Source organism: Varanus komodoensis, unplaced genomic scaffold (genome assembly GCF_004798865.1).
Source record: "Varanus komodoensis strain SLA01 unplaced genomic scaffold, ASM479886v1 scaffold3, whole genome shotgun sequence".
In the NCBI taxonomy this organism is placed as follows: Eukaryota; Metazoa; Chordata; class Lepidosauria; order Squamata; family Varanidae; genus Varanus; species Varanus komodoensis.
In genome coordinates this window covers 62,667,529-62,687,577 of record NW_025335761.1, presented here as the reverse complement: position 1 = coordinate 62,687,577, position 20,049 = coordinate 62,667,529, and the positions used below count along the sequence as shown (strand labels likewise).

Here is a 20,049-nt window from a genome sequence, read left to right as displayed (position 1 = left end):
GCTTGGAATAGCCTCACCTTCCTCACCATCTCGATCTCCACACTCCCCACTTCCCAGCCAGCCCTCACAGTCCTCCTCCAAAGAGCCGGTCCCACCCTGACCCTGGACAGTACGCCCAGAACAACTGCCTCCTCCATCCCCAACAGGGGCTGGTGCATCCGGGAATGCCAATAGGTTGGGTATGCACATGGCGGGCATGTCATGAGCTGAGCCAGCTGAAGCCAGGGATCAGACTAGATGGACCCAGAGGCCCCTTCTGACTCGCTCTGTTTCTGTGTTTGCACAGATCTGGCCATGGCTTCCCGAGGTTTCTGGCAGAAACAGGTTAAGGTTTCCTGACCTTTTTAACTGGAGATGATGGCATTTGAAGCTGAAACGTTCCACCTATAAAGCCCATGACTATGACCAGTTGGCCAGTTTCTGGTCAGTTGCATCTTGCCTGTGGGTTGCTCGGAAGTTTGCTTGGAATCCTGGGCCAGATGGACCACAGGGATTCTAGTTGTACAGCACAAAGTACAACGCACAGCTGAAAATACCCATCATCCCATGGGGTGGGGGTTGAACAAAGAATCGTCGCCATTCCCATCCAATTACAGTTTTCAGGATCTAGAGATGAGTGGGAAATTTGCATTTTAACGTGAACTTACCCAATCCATACTTGCCAGACCTATCCACAAACTGGAATGCCACTGGGATGGCGCTATTTGCATTTTCCCAGGACTCGCCATGCTGTTAACAAATTTTAAAATGTGCTATATGCGGGGCAAGTGTGTAAAACTTTTATTTATTTATTTTTGTTCTGTATAACCTAATAGTCAAAGCATTCTGGGCAGTTTAAGGCAATTCATAAAATACAATAACATATATTAGAGCAACGTCCACGGAAAATCCATTATATGGATAAAAATGACATGCAAAATTGCATGCATTTTATGCATATCCATGCAAATGAATATATTTGGAGAAACGTCCCGAAAGTAAGCGTCCATGCAGACTCAAAAATGAAATATATTACAGACCGTGTTCCCCATTTTATTTCTACAAAAGAGACATAGAAGGGTTGGGGAGGGGTCTATGAGTTGAACCCAGTTCCATCAGGAACCCATGCGAACTTGGCTGAGATGCTAATTTAACCTAATGGGATAGGGTTCCCATTGGCTGTGCAACCAGGAAATCTCACCGATCGTCTTGCAGAGGCCATGGGCTCATCCGCACCAGTCGAGTTGGTGCTGCACAGCATTAAAATTGCCACAAGCGATGTCTTAAAAAAGAACAGGAGAAAAGATGAAGCAGTGGGCAACAGCTTTGCCATCGAGACATCTGGATTCTCGGTTTGCAGGACGGAAACGAAAGCAGCTGCAGCATGAAGGTATTAATGGTTAACTCTGCTCCAGTGAAAGGGCGGAGGAGAATGTTCTCCAAATTCTGTAATTCGGTACATAACCTTGCAGCGCCCAGAATGCTCTGGGGCAGGTCCGTGCTCAGCACAAGCCAGGGTCTCCTTGGTTCACTTGAGGAAGTTTCTGGAGCGGGTCAATGTTTAACTGGCCTGCATACACGTGGGGAGGCTGTGTGGAGTAGTTACCATGGAAATGGGGGCCCATTTGGCCTTGGTATGCATCTCTCTCTCTCCTTCTCTCTCTGTATTTTCTGAAAGAAAAATACCGCGGCCAGGTGCACCTCCAAAGACAACGGAAGAAATTGAACGCTAGGAATATTCTTCTTGAGGAACTCTCTTCCTGAACTGGTCTGCAATTTAAACTTCTCCAGAGCAGCCTTCCCGGAATTCCATGGAGGTAGAATTGGTTAAAATTCCCCCCATCTGAGGAATACCTTTTCCAGTTCTAAGATTTGAGGATTATAATATATGCATTTAAAAAAAAACCTAGAGGATTTGTGATTCTTCCAAACGTGACTTGACAGTAAGCCGGAAAGATGGGCTTGAACTCCTCCAAGGCCCCGAGGAAGGTGACTAAAGTAGCCCCGATGCCAATCAAAGGGGACAGGCTGGCGCCCCCCAGCAGTGGGGCTGTGTACACTTTCCAGAGTTCTCTGCAAGAGAGAAACCCAAGCTCCACTGCCTCCTGGATGGGGAGAAATCCAGCATCGGAAAAATATCTTCCCCCGCTGCGAGAAACATGGCAAGGAAGATATGCCGCAGGTAGACCTACTTTTATTCTCCTTTCTTGTTTTCGGGAGTAATTGAACCAATCCAAAGCCTGGTTTTTCACAAAGCCCCCCCGAATTCAAGGTGCACCCCAGTCTGCTGCTCACATGAATGTGCGGAGCAGGTCCCTGATCCTGCATTGCTTCTTACTGGAAGCATGAGGAGGTCTTAAGAGGGCATAATGCCAGCAGGACTGTACCTTCGCACAGTAATAATCCCTCCATCCAAGTTGCAAGTGGATTCACTTTCAGGCCAAAGATGGAATAGAATCATAGGATTGTAGGATCGTATGATCGCAGGGTTGGAAGGGGCCAAAAGACAAGCAGGTCCAACCCCCTGATGTTGCAGGACACCAAGTCACACCACGCCACTCAGGTGGCTGTCCAGGTTCACCTTGAGTGTCTCCAGTGTGGGAGAGCCCCCCACCTCTCCAGGCAGCTGGTCCCACTGCCGTATTGCTCCGACAGTGAGGAAGCTTATCCTGAAGTCCAGCCTGAATCTGGGTTGCTGCAACCTGAAATGATTATTCGATGTCCTGCACTCTGGCATCAGCAAGAAGAGATCTTGACCTCCCTCTTTGTGGCAGCCTTTGGGGTCCTTATAAAGGGATATCATGTCCCCCCCTCAGTCTTCTCAGGGCTGAACATGCCCAGTTCTCTCTGTCCCTCCTCACAGGGCAGTGTTTCCAAACCCCGACCATTTTTGTCGCCCTCCGCTGGACCCTTTCTGATTTACCTGCATCTTTCTTAAATCTTGCTACCCAGAACTGGACACAGTATTCCAGGTGAGGTCTGACTAGTGAGGAGTAGAGAGGAACTACTACTTCTCATGATTTGGGAGTAATACTTCAGTTACTGCACCCCAAAATGGCAGCCACATCGCATTGTTGGCTCCTATTTAGCCTATTGTCCACAATAACTTTTTCTTTTTCAGCTCTGTCGAGTCACATATTCCCCATCTTGTATCAATGCATTTGGTTTGTTTTCCTGGGTGGAGGACTTGGCTCTTGTCCTTATAGAATCTTGTTCTGTTGCTTTCAGCACAGGGTTCAAGCTTATCAAGATCGCCCTGGATCTTCATTCTGTCTCCTGGGGTTTTTGCTATTCCACCCAGTTTTGTATCATCTGCAAATTTAATTATCATTCTTTGAACTTTTTCATCTAAATCATTAATAGAGATGTTGAAGAGCAGTGGGCTTAGACCTGGTCCCTGTGGCACCCCACTAGTTATCTCCCTCCATAAGAAGTATTAAAAATGCAGAGAAAGTATCCATTGAAACAATTTATGGAAATCCATGCTCAGGCACACCTGCTGTGATTATTGTACGAGCATGAATGCTCATTGCAATTTTTTAAAACCCAAATTGGATAGGTCCCTGTCCTGAGGAGCTTACAAATCTATTCAGGATGGTTCCAGAGATACATACTTGCAATGTGGTCAGTTCAACAGTATTTTTGGGGACTCAGAACTACTTTCTTGTCTGGAAACCTCCAAATGTGTTGGAGCACAACTCCCATAATTTCCATTGACCATCCTGGCTGGGGATGATGAGAATTGGAATCCAGTGCACTGGCATGGAGATGCGTTCTCTAAGCAAATGCTTTCATCCACAGGTATGCCCACATTTTAGGTCCTTATAACACCCTTTTCCCCTTCCTTTTTTTCTCTGAGAGTAGACCATAAATGACACATTTTTCATATAGTTTTGCCTCACCATTTGTTACAATTGGCCAGAAAAAAGGGGAAGGGAAGTTTGACACATAGCTATGAAGTGTTTATTCATTTAATCTATCAAGACATTTTCTCTTCAAATGGATTTGGAAGGGCTCATTAAAAAAGAAAGAAAGAAAGGCAGTTAATCTGCAATGCACCAAAGCGGTTAAAAGCAACCAAAACATAGACGAAATGGACTAGACGAACGACAAAGAGGAGAACCGTATAAGCGACTGGCATGCAAAACCCTGTGAGGCTCTCAAGACAGGTGAAGCTCCTCTAGAGTGCCTGCGACTGAGTTGGGCACAAAAAGTTGGCATGCGCCCCCTTCCCGCCAGTGGGCATTGGGCGCTTCCTCCCAGCAGCCCCCCAGTGCGGAACAGCCATGCCAACTGGGGTGGTTCTGCTCAGAAGGAGGGTGAGGAAGGGGGGAGAGGGCAGAGGGGTTTAGACTGATGCTTGGGGTGGAGAAAGAGGGAGGGAGGGGTTTTTCTCCTGCTCCCGTGGCACTGGAACCCGGCGCCATCCCATGAAGCTGGTGGGTGGGAGGTTTTAGGCGGCCAAAGGGAAGCCGTTCTTCACCCTGCGTATGGTGAGACTTGCTGCCACGGGAAGTGGTGGTGGCTGCCAACGTGGGTGGCTTTGAAAGGGGGCTGGACTGGCTGATGGAGGAGGAGGAGGAGGCCCTCAGCGGCCACTAGCCTTGCTGGCCATGGGCCACTTCCTTCACCAGAGGCGGCCTGCTGAGGTGTTTGGGCAGACAGACTCTTGCACCCACCCTGCTGGAGGGATCCTGCGGGCAGCTGGCTGGCCCCCGGGTGCGTAGAGTGTTCGACTCGACTAGATCAGACTTCCCCAACCAGGATTCCCATCCTGCAGAGCCACGGACTGGGGATTTTGGGTGCTGCAGTCCAAATGTTTCTGGTAGGCAGAAGGTTGGGGAAGGCTGGGCTGGATGGGCTTTTGGCCGATCCAGCTTGGCTTGCCTTATGTTCTCACTTGACACGGAGCCAGGCCAGGTCCATCCAGCCCAGAATTGTTGGCCCGGACAGGGTGCAGTGGCCCTCTGGAGTTGCAGGAGATGCTCAGGGCTGAACCACAGTCTAGTGTTCAACCCACTGAGCTTGCCCACCCCCATCGGAAGAGCATTCCAGAGTCTGCAAGATGCAGGGCTGGGTTGGTGTGGACACCAAGGCCTTGAGAGCAGGGGGCAATTCAGCTAAGGGTTGCCAGGTGTACTCTGGGGGGCAGTCCTCCATTTGAAGAGCTGCCAGAGGACTGCCCACCATATGAAGGTGTCCGTGATGTTAGACAGAACAGGCAGGCTGAAAGGTTTCCTGGCAACAGCATTCCTCACGATGGTGAAAGAACGTTATTTCTATTGACATGATATTAATTATTCTAAATTTGCATTTAGCCATACTAATTAGCACATGCAAATTGCATGCAAATTGCCTCTTCTGACCTTTACTTATGGTGGTGGGATGCATTGCCTTTGTGTGACTCGTATGTGTGATTTCTAAGTAGCCGCCCTAAATGCAGCTCTGCTGCAAGGTTGCCAAAACCTGAGATCTGACCGGCAATTTCAGGTTTTGAGCTGCTTCTCTTGGGTTTTGAGAAAGGAGTAAATTTTCAGGGTGGGAAGGCAGGACAGCAAAGACGTGTTCTTGCTCTTAGAGGCTTTGCAGAGGCAACTGGAAACTGGACACTGACTATAATTGGATCTTTTGGTCTGAAACAGAAGGCTTTGGGATCACCATGTAGAGAAATCCAGCAGACTTCTCACATTTCCTGAGCATTTTCGGGAGACTCCTCCTGAGCATTCCATGAACATAAAAACAAGAAGGCAAAGCTTTTACAAAATAATAAATTGTCCCTAGATATATTCTTGCCCTGTCCCCAGATCATTTAGCAGTCAATTGCCATCTTTCTGACATGAAGAGATGTCCCTCTGCTTAGAGAGAAGTTGGATTTTACAAGCTGGGAGATTCCGTGGGGAATACAAATGAGTTCTGGGCATTTTAGCAACAGATCCTGAGCATGTTACGACAGCACAGGGCTTACTTGAATGCCAAGGCCTGGTGAAAAGCAAAGGAAAACAAAAAGCAATTTCTATTGTGCATGATGCTGACGTTTTTTCCTGCAGTACAAACTTTGTTCTTCGCACAGCTGTTTTCACACTTGACTGATGCTGGTGTGGCAGATCTATAAATGCACTTGACGTGGTCCGTCACGAGGGAGCGGGAGAGGAGACGGAGCTCAGGTGCCTCCTCGGACGGACGCACATTTGCTACAGCAAGTGCATTGCATGGAGCTGTCCACGTTCCCTGGAAGTTAGCCGCTCCCCAACTTTTCTTTTCTGGGCGTCATGGACGTTTTTGCAAAATAGGAGACACCCATTATGCAAAAATAATTAAAGGCATCAAACAAGCAAGTGCCAACAGTTTAAAAACCCACAAAAAGGGCCACCAGAATGGCCAACATTTTAACTGGGGAGAGAGAAGGCACCCTGTTACCAAGAAGTTCAGCCATGCTGGCTTCCATGCATTCTTGGGGAACATTCCCACCCCCTGGCACATTGCCTAAAGTATCTGCATCAGTCTTCCCCAGGCGGGGACTAGCAAACAGAACCATGGCCAATGTTAGCAGAGAATGATGGGAGCTGTAGTCCCTTTGAGGAAGGCTGGGGATGATGTATTACAGCAGGCCAGGTATGTTTTGCTTGTGCCTTACATTGGACCAGTGTTCTCTTGAAAGCTGTAACTAGGTTAGGCATGGGCAGTGTGCTCTTCCCTCCCCCGCCTGCCCCCCCGCCGCAGAGGTCTTCCCATCCCATCTTCCTGGGGGAGGGGGTGCCCTCAGGTCTCTAACTCTTTCCCTCAGCCCCCTAACCTGGTTTCCAGCTTTCAGGCATTACGAAAACAATGTCCTAGCCAGGAAAACCTACCCCAAGCGGCTGAAAACGTTCCTGTAGGATTCAACCCCGTGGATGCATTAACAGCAATTAAAATTAATTAATGCATTTTAAGACCAAGTAACCCCACGGTACATGACCCTGCAGGATGGCAGCGATGTTCAGTTGTCTGGGTTTCATCTGCTCGGTGCCGTGGTGCTAGCAGAGAGACAAAGACTTGCTTTTGATTTTATTCAATGTACGCAAAGCAACCAGGCCCATTTTGTGATGGGCAGGGCAGGCCTGGCGGGTGAGGGGAGAGCGAGCAAGAGAGGGGCCGCCGCTTCCGAGACCCTGCTGGACTTGTGCTCGCCAGGACGAGCGAGCGAGCAAGTGAGCGAGCACGCTTCTTCCATTTCCCACGCTGTTTATTCCCTCTCTTTCTGCACCCCTGTGGAAAGGGGCCAGGGCGAGGGGAAGGGGGTGCAGCCCCCCAGGCAAGCCTAGAGGGGCAGAATTGGCTGCCAGGCCTGGAGCTCTGCGCCCCTCTTGGGGGGGGGTGTTGGTTGATAGCAGTAAAATATAGCTGGGCACAGTGAGGGCTGGTTTTGCCCTCTCTCCCTGTTGGGGAAGCCACAGAAAAGCTGCCCAGGCTCAACCACTGTTCCAGTGATGCTTCCCTGCCTTCCAGGGCCGAGGCTGTGTCCATCAGAGCCGGCGGCAGACGGGGGAGAAGGAAGCATCATCAAGCAACACCCCCCTCGGAGACTCCAGGTAAGGCCTCGGACGTCTCCCTGCGATGGGGCGATGGCACAATTCGGGAGCTCCCTCCTCCAGGCCTCCCCACCCTCTTGTCCTCCAGAGAGGTTGGACTACACCTCCCATAGCAGAGCCTGACCTTTCGTCCATCTAGCTGGGTATGATTAAATGCCTCCTCCGCCAACTGACTGTGTCCAGAGGCATTGGCTACAGCCTCCATCGTCCCCAGCTCCAGGGCCATGGATCGGTGAGGAGTTCTTGGGTGAAGAAAGATGGGGAATAAGCACAAGGGGGGGGGGGGCTGAGAGGAACAGGGCAGGGAGGGGTACTTGGCCCACAGGCTAAAGCCCAGAAGGCAGTAGATCGGCCCATTCACTGGGCGCGGAGTTACGTTGACCGGATGGATCTTCGGACGGACCCAAATCCGCACCGTGCACAAGGGAAGGCCAAGAAATCTGCAGCAGGTCCCGCTGCCTAATTTCTATGAATCTGACGGGGAGATTCTTGGGGAATTCTATGCCAAGGTTTCGAGGTGGCTAGATGGAAGGGACGCGGTGGATGTGGCTTGCCTGGATTTATTTATTTATTTAGTAAACTTCTATGCCGCCCCATTCGCCGAAGCCTTGGGGCGGCTTGCAACAATAAATAAATACATATAATCATATAAAAACAATATAATTGGATTTCAGCAACACTTTCGACAAAGTGCCCCAGGATGTCCTGGTGGAGAAACTGAGGAGTTTTGGGATACACCAAAGCACTGTCCGGTGGATTAGGGCATGGCTGACTGACTGAAAGCAGAGGGTAACCATTAGTGGGGAATCATTGGGATGGCGGCCAGTGACAGGTGGGGTCCCCCAGGGCTCTGTCCTGGGGCCGATCCTGTTTAATCTTTTCATCAATGACATGGAAGAAGGGGTGAACAGTCTGCTGATCAAATACGCAGATGACACTAAAACTGGAGCAGTGGCCACAACTGAGGAGCAGGTACTCCAGATCCAAAAGGATCTGGACAGACTGTGGAAGTGGACCGGGGATAACAGGATGGCGTTCAATGCGGATCAGTGCAAGGTCTTGCACTTGGGGCATAGGAATGGGCGTCATAAGTACAGGTTAGGGGACACATGGCTGGAGAGCAGCACTCGTGAAAGGGATCTTGGGGTGCTGGTTGACTGCAGGCTAAACATAAGTCAGCCGTGTGATGTGGTGGCCAAGAGGGCGAACGCCACCCTTGGTTGCATAGCCAGAAGTGTGGCTTCTAGAGCGAGAGAGGTGTTACTGCCACTCTGTACAACTCTGGTGCACCCACAACTGGAGTATTGTGCTCAGTTTTGGGCCCCTCGTTACAGGAAGGATATAGCCAGGTTGGAGTCAGTGCAGCGAAGGGCCACAAGGCTGGTGGCCGGTTTGCAGGGGATGCCGTATGAGGCGAGGCTGAGGGAACGGGGTCTCTTCAGCCTGGAGAAGAGGAGACTCAGAGGGGATCTGTTGGCGACATGCAGGTATGTGAGGGGGCGTCACATGGAGGTGGGCAGAGACCTGTTCTCCCCTGCAGAGGAAGGCAGGACATGTTCCAATGCAGCCAAGGTCAAGGAACCCAGGTTCAATTTGGATGCCAGGAAGCACTTCCTGACAGTTAGGACCCCGAGGGTATGGAATGGGCTTCCTCAGGAGGTTGTTGAAGCCCCATTAGGGAGGGTATTTGAGGATAGGCTGGACATGCACATGGTGGGTGTGTCGTGAGTGGAGCCGGCTGGAGCCGGGGGTCAGACTAGATGGCCCAGGATACCCCTTCTGTCTTGCTCTGTTTCTATGTTTCTGTTCTGCAGAGGACTGGCTTGTTCCACTAACGTGGACACGTGGATTTCCACTGAAGGCACCGGAGCAAGCACTTTCTCACCAGTGCTAGCTCTGGTGTGCTGGTCTGAGCTCTGGGCTGGGACTTGGGTTGGGTCCATGGTCCATGAAGTTCAATCAATGGACGGTTTGGGAGAGAGAGTCTGTGAATCCCACGCTAGAGCCTGGATTCTGGAATGGAGCAGGCAGGGCGAAGGATCTCTTTCTTGACCTCTGGAAAGGCAGGAAGCTAAATATCCAGGATTCTGTTTGCTTTGTTTTGGGATTCCCACCCCCTTCCCCCAACAGCAGCCATCAGGAAGGCGGTCTCTTGTTTATTTCTGCAAATGAAGTTTCTTTTTCCTTGACATTTCTTCCATCTGACCTTCTCTTAAATGCTGTAAAAATGTATATTCCCTTTGTTCTTAGTTCAGTTGGAGTTCTATAATTTTTATTGCCAGCTCTGAACCCTGAGATCTTGCCGGCCTCCTTAACAGGCTCTCTGCTACGAAAGACGACAGAGCTGAACTCTGTATATGCTCCTAGCAGCTCCTTTGCCCCTTCCTTCTTGGAGGAAAGGTGACTTTTTGTGTCCGATGGCAGGTGGAGTGCTTGCACACGCGTGTATGTTCTTGACTGGACTTCGTTTTGCAAAACACACTGCAGACTTGGACATTTCCATCTGCATGTAACCCTGCAGTTCCACAAGGTACGATTTGGGTAGTTTCGCATCAAGATGTGAAGTCAATCAATTTCTCACCCATTCCTAGTTGAGGGTGCTTGAACAATCGAAATGATGGGGCATTTCTGGTACTTTGAGATGTTCCGAGAGGATCCACAAGTGCCTTTCATTGTACAAATGGATGCACGAGTGCCTCTTGCTCTAGCAATGGAAGCTTGTGCGGTGTGTGCGTGAATATTGGCACGTGCATCTGAAGGCTGTGCAGTTGTCCCACATGGATACCCCCCGAGGTGTTTCCGAAGAAACACAAGGTCCTCAAGCATCTGCTTTTCTGCAGTTCTGCTACTAATGCCTGAAGGCATCCACCAATGACACACATTCTAGGAGAGCATGAAGGTTTTTCTTTGATTCTGTTAGCCATTCTGCAGGCCATTTCACTCCTTTACAAAGCCGGAAAGAAACCCAGATTGGTCACCAAAGAGATTCCGCCAATCCTGCTTCATAAAATCATAGAAAAGTAGAGTTGGAAGGGGCCATGAAGGCCATCAGGTCCAACCCCCTGCAGTCACACCATCCCACTCTGATGGCTGTCTGGTTTCTTTTTGAACGTCTCCAGTGTGGAAGAGCCCAGCACCTCTCCAGGCAGCTGGTTCCATTATTGCATTGCTCTGACCATGAGGAAGCTCTTCCTGATGTCCAGCCTGAATCTGGGTTGCCACAACTTGAATTAAATATTCCGTGTCCTGCACTCTGGCATCAGCAAGAAGAGATCTTGACCTTCCTCTTTGCAACAGCCTTTGAAGTGCTTATAGAGGGACCTCATGTCCCCCTCAGCCTTCTCCTCTCAAGGCTGAACATGCCCAGTTCCCTCAGTCTCTCCTCACAGGGCAGTGTTTCCAAACCCTGGATCATTTTTGTTGCCCGCCGCTGGACCCTTTCTAATTTACCTGCATCTTTCTTAAATCTTGGTGCCCAGAACAGGACACAGTATTCCAGTTGAGGTCTGACTAGTGAGGAGTAGAGCGGAATGACTACTTCTCATGATTTGGAAGTAATACGCCTGTTAATTCATCCAAAAATGGCATTTGCCCTTTTGGCGGCTGCATCACATTGTTGGCTCCTGCTTAGCCTATTGTCCACAGTTACTCTGAGAGCTTTTTCTTTTTCAGTCCTGTTGAGCCACATACAGTGGCACCTTGGCTCATGAACTTAATCTATTCCAGGACTCTGGTCATGACCCAAACTGGTCGTGAGCCAAGTCAAATTTCCCCATAAGGTTCAGTGCCAATAAGGTTAATCTGTTCTGCAACTATTTTTTTTTAATCACAAAAATTTGAAGTGGGTGCGCTCGGTGGAGGGAGGCGGGCGCAATTGCAGGCCCTGTGGGGGAGGCAGGTGCGCTGGGGATGAGGCGGGTGTGCTGCGGGGAAGGCAGGCGCGATCGCGATCATCACCCAATGTGGAGTTCATGACCTGAGGCAAAATTCTTCAGAAATTTCTGTTCGCGACCCAATTTGGTTGTGAACTGAGGCGTTCGGGAGCCAAGGCACCACTGTATTCCCCCTCTTGTGTCGATGCATTTGGTTTCTTTCCCTAGGCTGGGATCTAGGCACTTGTCCTCACTGAATCTCGTTCTGTTGCTTTCAGCCCACTGTTCAAATTAATCAAGATTGCCCTGGATCTTCCTTCTGTCTTCTAGGGTGTTTGCTGTTCCACCCAGTTTTGTATCATCTGCAAATTTGATCATCTTTCCTTGTACTTCCTCATCTCTAGTTCCTTCTCTGATGATGCATGTATTGCTAAGCACCTGTTTGTCTCGTTCAAACTTTACATATTATTATTATTATTATTATTATTATTATTATTACATTTTTATACTGCCCATAGCCAAAGCTCTCCAGGCAGTTGACAGCAATAATCATAGACTCATACGCTCAAGTCACCCATCCCCCTTCTGCCCAGGCCTGACCCTGCTTAGCTTCCAAGATCAGGCAGGATCAGGCACTTCAGGCTACATGGAAGCTACATATTTAGGGGCACTCCTAAAAGACTGACTGCATGAAGGGCATGCCGGTTCGTGCCAGGAATTTTTTTTTTTTTTTAATTTACCCATCAGAAGCACCAAAAATGGCCGGAACCGTCAGCTTTGCCACGTTTCTTGCTGCCACCTAGTGACCAGGCCTTGCTTCAGATGGATCTTTGCACATTGCCACGGACTTCGGGCGCAATCTGAGGTGTGTTTGACAGAGAAAGGACCTGAGCTTTCCAGCACGCTGAACAGGTGCAAAGGGTTAACAAGGGTTAACAACTTCAGGTGTGTAATTTCTAGGCCTTAGTAGTAGAATGAGGAAAACACAATTTTTCTGTCCAGGAAGGTACTGTGCAGACCAGTGTAGCTGCTGTGTATAAACAAAAGTTTTTAAAGAAGCCAGCAGTGTTCTACTTGTGAAATTGGATTCGGTTGTAGGATCCTATGTGGGTAAATCTTGTGTGGGTGGAAACGCCTGCCAGGAAGTTGTGTGCAAAGGGTCAAGAGATTATAAATTTAAATAGAAGAACTGGTACCTACTTTGTATTCTTTTCGGTGCTGGGTGAAGTCCTTTTTATTTTCCTGGTATTTTAATACTTTAACTTTTTAACATTGTTTTTATGTATTCCATTTTATTCTGCGCTGCTGCTATGCTTTTATGCTGAATCATAGAAAATGTAATTGCTATTATAGGTTTATTTGTTTAAATTAATGTGTGTGTGTGTTTGATGTTTGTTAACTGCCCCGAGTGCCTTGGCAATTGGGTGGTCTACAAATGAAAGATTAAACAGACAGACAGGCAGACAGACAGACGGGCAGAGGAAGAGAGAAAAAAGTTTGTACTTGAGAAAGTTTGCAAAAATGGACAAGAAACTGTCTTGAGGTTCTTGCAGCAAAAGAGGATTAGAGAGGTGGCATCTGCCAGCCAGGTTGAGTGGAGGCTGGTGCACCAGAGGGGGGAGCCACCCACCCAGGGAGTCCAGCACCCCTCCAGGCAGGCCTTGGATCAGGGATATAGAAGGCATGACTCCCCTCATGTTGCTGGACTCCAACTCCCATCAGCCAGCCATGAGGGCTGAGGGGAGATGCAGTCCTACAAGGTGCTCATCATCGCCCCCATCTATCACCCTTCGCCAAGTGCCACCTGGCCAAGAATGGCAAATTCTTGTGCCACTGTTAAAGCCTCCTGAGATGTCACCGAGATTGCGGAAGTCCTCTGCAGCCGAAAGTGCTTGGCTGCAGGCAGTGGCAGGAGCAAAGAGGGGCCACAGTGGCTGGGATGGGCGCTCTTTCTGAAGGGTTTGGGACGGCCTGTGACATCCAAAGCAGTGCTAAACCGGGTCTGCTGGACCTCTTTTGATCTGGGGACCAGATTCCATTTCAGGGATGACTTTGAGGGCCACGTTCCAGTGATGGTGAGGCTGATGGTGATGGGGGTAGATCCAAGAACCAAAATGATCAAAATGATCATCACTGATGCCCCAGTGGGGCTCCTGACCCATGGTCACTGTTATTCTGAGCCTTATAGGAGTCACCCACAGGGCTCTTAGTGATGAACCTAGTTCAGGAATGGAATTCAGCACCATGGATAGCTCCCAGGAGAGGAAGGCTTTGGCTTCTAGACCTCAGATGTCACAGCCTGTGTTAAATGGTCCAACTTTTCTTGGCTTTGTAGAAACTGGAGCCCTTCATCCTTGCCAAGGACATCCCTCTTGACAAGAATGCGAGCCTGCAAGTTGATGCAGTGACACGCCGAGCGAAGGTAGGTTGGTTTAGCAACCGTAAGAGGAAAAACATTAATGGAATACAGACTGGTGAATCTTTGGATCAACCCCACACGGCATTCAGCACACTCATTAAAACATGCGCTGGACATGGGTCACCTCATTCATAAGTACCTCAAAGGTTGTCACAAGGAGGAAGGTCAGCATGTAGGACACTCTGAATAATCCATTCAAGTTGCGACAACCCAGAGTCACATTGGATATCAAGAAAAGCTTCCTCAGTGTCAGAACAATATGACAGTGGGACCAGCTGCCTGGAGAGGTGGGGGGTCTCCCACACTGGAGACATTCACAAAGAAACTGGACAGCCATCTGGGTGGGATGGTGTAACATGGTGTCCTGCAACAGCAGGGGGTTGGACCTGATGGCCTTCATGGCCCCTTCCAACTCTTCTGTTCTATGAGGTTCAAATCTTTCTGTTGCCCAAAGTCTTGGGGAATCATGACTCTCGATGGCCTGCCTGCCTTCCCAAAACCTAAGGCAACTGGAATGGGCTACATTTGGAGAGCCTGTGGATGGTAGATGTAGTCCAATGCATTTGAGTTGGGGGCGTTGCCAAAGCACAGGTCCAGGCCTGAGCTGAAAGCCTTGGTAGCCCGCTTGGGTCATGGGAAACAAGGACTAGGGGCACAGAACTGCATTTTGTGAAAAAACTAAGTGGCCCCAAATAACTTGGAAGAGCCGGTCCGTGATATTTTTTGGTGGAACTCTTGAGTCCTGGGGGCCATGGTTCCACAGTGGTGAATCCTGGTTTCCTAGACCTCAGCCTAGGGATGCACAATCGTTTTGGCCCCAAGAAACACATCCTGTGGGTGGACCACCAACATTTGCACGCCTCACACACTCAGGCACGTGTGCACAAACACACATGCGAATGGAAGCTTTGGGGTCATGTTTGTGAGTTGCTTGGCAGCGCTGTGAGTAATGTGGGGGTCTAGAAGCCACATGCGATCCGGGGCATGCTCACCTTTTCTCCCCTAACCTGAAAAGTTCAAGATTCTTTTCCTGCCCATTCTCAAATAGATGCAGGTTTTGACATTCGCAAGCTGGGGGACTCTGGTTTTAGACAGGCAAAGAGCAGAAGACTGGCAAATGCCTCTTTCCCTTTTATAGCTTGACCAGAGCACAGGAGACGAAATCCTGATCTGTTTTATGAAATGTTTGCATCTGTTTTATCCCTCCACCTACCCTGGAAGGAGCTAGCAAAAGGAGGGGAAGCTGCCATGCATCCTGCGGGAAGAAGACAGTATTTACTTAAAATGAAGATGCTGGAAATAAGGAAAGAGGTAATGCTGAAGTAGTTTAAAGGGTGGCTTTAAGAAAGAGAAATGGGGACACTCAAGCAAAGTGCCGGACTTCTATTTTGTGGATTATGTCAGGTTTGGCAGGATCCGTAACATTGTGCCTGGCTTTACCAGCATTAATGGCAACTTCTAGTTAAATGGATTGTGGAGCCATAATCTAAAGAAACACACATTACCTGATGGATCATATGGATTCTAGTCAATTGATCTGTCTATTAAAAAGACATGTGGGTTTAAAACAGTACTTCTCAATTTTGTTCTAAAACTATGAAACCGCTGCAGTTTAAATGGTGATCTGCTGGAACGAGCTGTTTCCGCTTTGGTGTGTTTCAAAGCCCTGAGCTGGTGTTGAAAGTATACGTCTTTGAGGATGATGTTTTCCCCCAAAGAGTCCTGGGAATGGTAGCTTCTTGAGAGCAGAGAGGGATTAGCATCCCGCTCAGCAAACTACATTTCCCAGGCTGCTCTGTACGGAAGGAATGGCTCTTCACCACTCTGAGTGACATTCTGTCTATACATTCCATGATGTGACATTTATAAACCCAGGAAGAACTGAAGAGACGTCTGCGCCAGGAAGCAAGACTTATTGAGACAAAATCAAGGATTCTCCACAGGCAAGGAGCTCTTGGGCATGTGCAAAGACACAACCGCTGTGAGGATGCTGAAGAGCTGTTCGCCACTGAGCTTGACCCAACGTTTAGTAGAAACCATGGTAAGCAACACCAAGCCATGTGCAACTTTCCTCATTTCAGCTGCACATCATGGCTCATGTATTTATTTTATTCATTTAAACTTTTCTATACTGTCCCATCACAGACATCTCGGGATGGCTTACAACATTAATAGAATAAAAATAGAAGCAAGCATATAAGTAGCACAGCATCCAGTGTTCCGTGTACAACCACAAATTAAAAAAAATTAACAGTTGGAATATTGGGAGAATGAAACGCTTTTCACCTGGCGCTGAAAGGAAGGCAGTGTTGGCGCCAGGTGAGCCTCTCATGGGGCTTGCCATGGGTTTTACCGCCGTGGGAGTGGGTAGCCCGCTCTCCCCATGCTCTCTGCGCCAGCTCCATCCTTGCGTTTAAGGCTTTCCGGTTCTTTGCTTTGAGCATTTCTCTGCTGAGTACTGGAGACCTTTTTCAAATTTTCTGGGGTGCCCCTCCGTCTTCTATCCGTTCCCCCTTTGTCTCCTCCCCAGTTCATGTCAGAGGGCTACGTTGCACATATTTAAAACATTTCTCAGTGCCACCATCTGAGCAGACCTGGGCCAGGAAGTCTGCTGACACATGGAGCGGCACCGAGCGATCCATCAGGAGCCTGGGACTATGGAGGGAGGCGCCTTCGTCTCCACCCAGAATTTGGGCAGAAAGCTCAGGGGATGGAAAGCGTTTCTGATCCAGAATGGAGCCAGCCAGCCTTGGGTGGCATCCTTCCAGGGCTGTGCTGTGGCCTTGCTGTGCTTGCCCACGGGTCTTTGGGACGGTGGAGAAGCAGAGGAGTCAAAGCCACCGCACAATCCACAGTGTCCAAGAGATCTTCTTGGAATATGTATTTATTGAGGGATCGGCTGTACTTTTAAACCACCCTATAAACAAAGTTCTTAGGGTAGCACACAGTACATGAAAGCATCCAATATAAATATTAAAACAAAAAATAAAGCAAGTAGAAGGAAGAAAACCATGGCATCATCCTAAAACCAAATCAAACCCGTCGGGTGCTGTTCTTAAAACATCTGGGGAATGAAAAGGTATTGGGTGTGAGCCAGGCATCAGGTGAACCTCTCGTGGGAGGCCCTGCCACAGGCTGGTGCCCACACTGAGGTGGCCGTTTAGGCCAACCCCCTCATTTGGGGGTCACCCGGCAGTGTACCTGGAGCAGAACTGGAATGAGACTTTAGAAAGGGATCGCAGAATCTGTTCCAGATGTCACCAGCCATTCTGGAGGTTTGACGAAAGAGCGGGGATTGGTGCCTACATCCACCAAAATTTGCCGATAGGCTACCGTGGTCTAGTTATCAGTTAAGGTGATATCTGTTAAGCATCAGTTAAGGCGGGTTCATACTTAGATGCTTCACAGACTCCCAGAAGCCTGGAGTCATTCAGATGAAAAGACACTATTCAGATGAAAGCTGACACTATTCAGAAGAAATGCCAGGAAATGCCAGCAAGACTTTGCCAAATCCTCAGCCCCCTCATTTGGCACTCCAAGGCAGCCTTCGTCAACTGGGTCTCTTCCCCTGTTGGGGATGATGGGAGTTCTAATCTGCAATGCACTGTGCATGGGGCTGCCTTGAAAACCGTTCAGAGGTTGGTGCAGAATGCGGGACCTGATTAATAACAGGGACCGGGAGGGCTGTGCATATGACTGGCTGTGACCTGCTTGCGCTGGCTGTCTGTATGCTTCCGGTCTCAATTCAAGGTGCTGGTTTTAACTTACAAAGTCTTAAACGGGTTGGGACTGCTATACCTGCCGGAGCATCCCTACCTGGCCACTACAGACGTCTCTGGGGTCTTCTTCCAAGTGCCAGCTCCGAGGAAAGAGTAGCCACTAGGGGAAGGGCTTTCTTGGTGGTGACCCTGCATCTCTGGAATAGTCTTTTTAAGACTTACTTGGCCACCTGGGGGCCTGAGAGCAATCAGGAATTTCAGGGTCACTCTTTTGTTATTCCTCTTTCCTGTCAGTTTTTATCATGTTTTTAGCTGTCACTAAAAAGCTTTAATGATATTTGTACTGTATTTTTATGTTCTTATGCATACATTGCCCAGAAAGCTTCAGCTGTGGGGCAGTATGGAAATGAAAAGAATGAATAAATAAAGTGGCACAGCTGAAGGCCACAAGGTGGGAGCTGCTTTAGGCAACATGGCAGTGCCAGACCACGCCAAATTGGCCAATAAAAAGCATCACAAGGTTATCATAAATTTTTCCATGGCTTGCTGGCTACTGATTTTTCTTTTGCATCTTGCTGGCGATATACAGGTATGTGAGGGGGTGTCACATGGAGGTGGGTAGAGACCTGTTCTCCCCTGCAGAGGAAGGCAGGACACACTCCAACAGAGCAAAGCTCAGGGAGCCCAGGTTCAATTTGGATGCCAGGAAGCACTTCCTGACAGTTGGGACCTCGAGGGTGTGGAACGGGCTTCCACGGGAGGTGGTTGAGGCCTCATCAGTGAGGGTGTTCAAGGATAGGCTCGACATGCACATGGTGGGCATGTCTTGAGTGGAGCCGGCTGGAACCGGGGATCAGACTAGATGGCTTGGGAGGCCCCTTCTGACTCACTCTGTTTCTATGTCTTTCCTTAGACAATCTGTGGAGTGGAGGCCTTTTTAAGGAGCACAGGCCAACTGAATCCCATCATGGTCAGAGGAGTAAAGTGGAAACATGGCTGCTGAAGCAGCAAGAAGCACAGAGAGACTGTTCTTCAGATGCATCAAGCACTGACTCGGATGCTTGGGACAGCTTTGGGAAGCCTTGCCGAAGACATGCTTTGGTGAGAACCAAGACGGAGAGGATCTCCCTTTTTGATGAGTTTTTTGATCAAGACTTCTGAGCTAAACCATCTTAGTGCCAACACATTTGGAAGGCATAAAGCTGAGGATGATTTTTTAAAATAAGTATTGGTTCTTCTTCCTCCACCACAAACCCTGGAGGGGCAGATCGGGGGCCCTACTGTGGATTTAAGCTGGTCTCAGCCCTTCCCTTTTCTCAGGTAACTCTGGAAAGCCGAACTCTGTACGGAGGTTTCAGCGGTCCTTCGGATGATCGAGGGATCTACAGTTCTTAGCATCCTTTGTAGGAAAGCCATCACAGCTAAAGGGGTGTGAAGCCAATGCAAAATTCTTACCCTGGAAACCACCCAAGTCTATCACAAAGGGTCAAAGAGGAACGGAGGGAAATGGGGTGCAATATACTAGTGATGGTGGTTGGAGAAAGGTTCCTGTTCAAAAGTTTTCAGGTATAAAAACTCATGAGGAAAAGCTCCGTGCAGAAACAGAGTTCATGTGTGCGATGCACACAGACCATGAAAAACTAGACTTGTTAACATGTAGAAACTGAGATAATGATGCTCGCCGTTCTGGAATATTTGCATACTCTTCTCGACACACACCTGTGATGCTACAGGAATGCCAAGTAGGTGCCATTCCTCATGTCTTGCCAAAACTTTTAACTCTAGTTTGTATTTGCAATGTCTTGTGTCCAGCCATCTAGGACCGGGCACTTCAAGGTGAGGAACTATGGAGATGCTATTCAACATTTGGATTTGGCTGAAAGAAACCAAAATAATAGGCAGACAGAGAAATTGTCCAAAAGAGAAACATGAGATTTATTTCATGGCAAGGGCTGAAGTGATTAGTGCCTCTTCTGGAGCACAGAAAAAGGAGCTGGGTTTCCTTTCATTGACTCACTCAGTCAGCATCTACTATTTAAGTGTGACGAAACATTTCCTTTCCTTGCAAAGGGTATTAGTAACCCAACACCTGGTGAAGGAAGCATGAAACCTGCACCGTCATCAGATAAGAGACCTCGAGCTAAATGGTTTAGATGACAGAGATAACTTACAATGTCCATGTTTGGACTAGGTGAAAGCTATTTCCTTGTACAAAATTTCTCCCCTCTTCCTTTCTCAGCACTTTTTAAATTGTATGGACAAATTAGATTTGGTTGATGGCCTGTGTGTGGGTCTACTGAGACCCACAAAGTTTTCTTCCAGCAACTTTCATATTTCTAAGTGAGATCAGCACTACGAAGACTTCCTAAAGGCTGAGATGTGAACCACATTCCTCTGGACAATGTTTTACATCAGTCAATCCATCCCCCACCTGCCAACTAGAAACTTTTAAAACTCTGCTCCACTTCCACCTCATGGATTTCCAAGGCATC

At 48.8% G+C, this 20,049-nt stretch overlaps 1 protein-coding gene across 1 annotated transcript; it reads left to right on the top strand.

Annotated features, from left to right (window-relative positions):
• The first annotated feature begins 1,935 nt into the window (after positions 1–1,935).
• On the top strand, positions 1,936–18,718 carry CCDC198 (coiled-coil domain containing 198). Its single transcript, XM_044436259.1, has 6 exons — positions 1,936–2,161; positions 7,465–7,547; positions 13,755–13,841; positions 15,060–15,149; positions 15,714–15,879; positions 18,471–18,718. The coding sequence occupies exons 1-6, from the start codon at positions 1,936–1,938 to the stop codon at positions 18,716–18,718; spliced, it is 900 nt and encodes a 299-aa protein (XP_044292194.1).
• Positions 18,719–20,049: the final 1,331 nt, after the last annotated feature.

Coding starts and splice junctions, on each gene's coding strand:
- CCDC198 (XM_044436259.1), top strand. CDS start 1,936: ATGGGCTTGAACTCCTCCAAGGCCCCGAGGAAGGTGACTAAAGTAGCC. Junction 7,548..13,754: donor ACCCCCCTCGGAGACTCCAG/GTAAGGCCTCGG, acceptor TTGGCTTTGTAG/AAACTGGAGCCCTTCATCCT. Junction 15,150..15,713: donor TGCTGGAAATAAGGAAAGAG/GTAATGCTGAAG, acceptor TTATAAACCCAG/GAAGAACTGAAGAGACGTCT.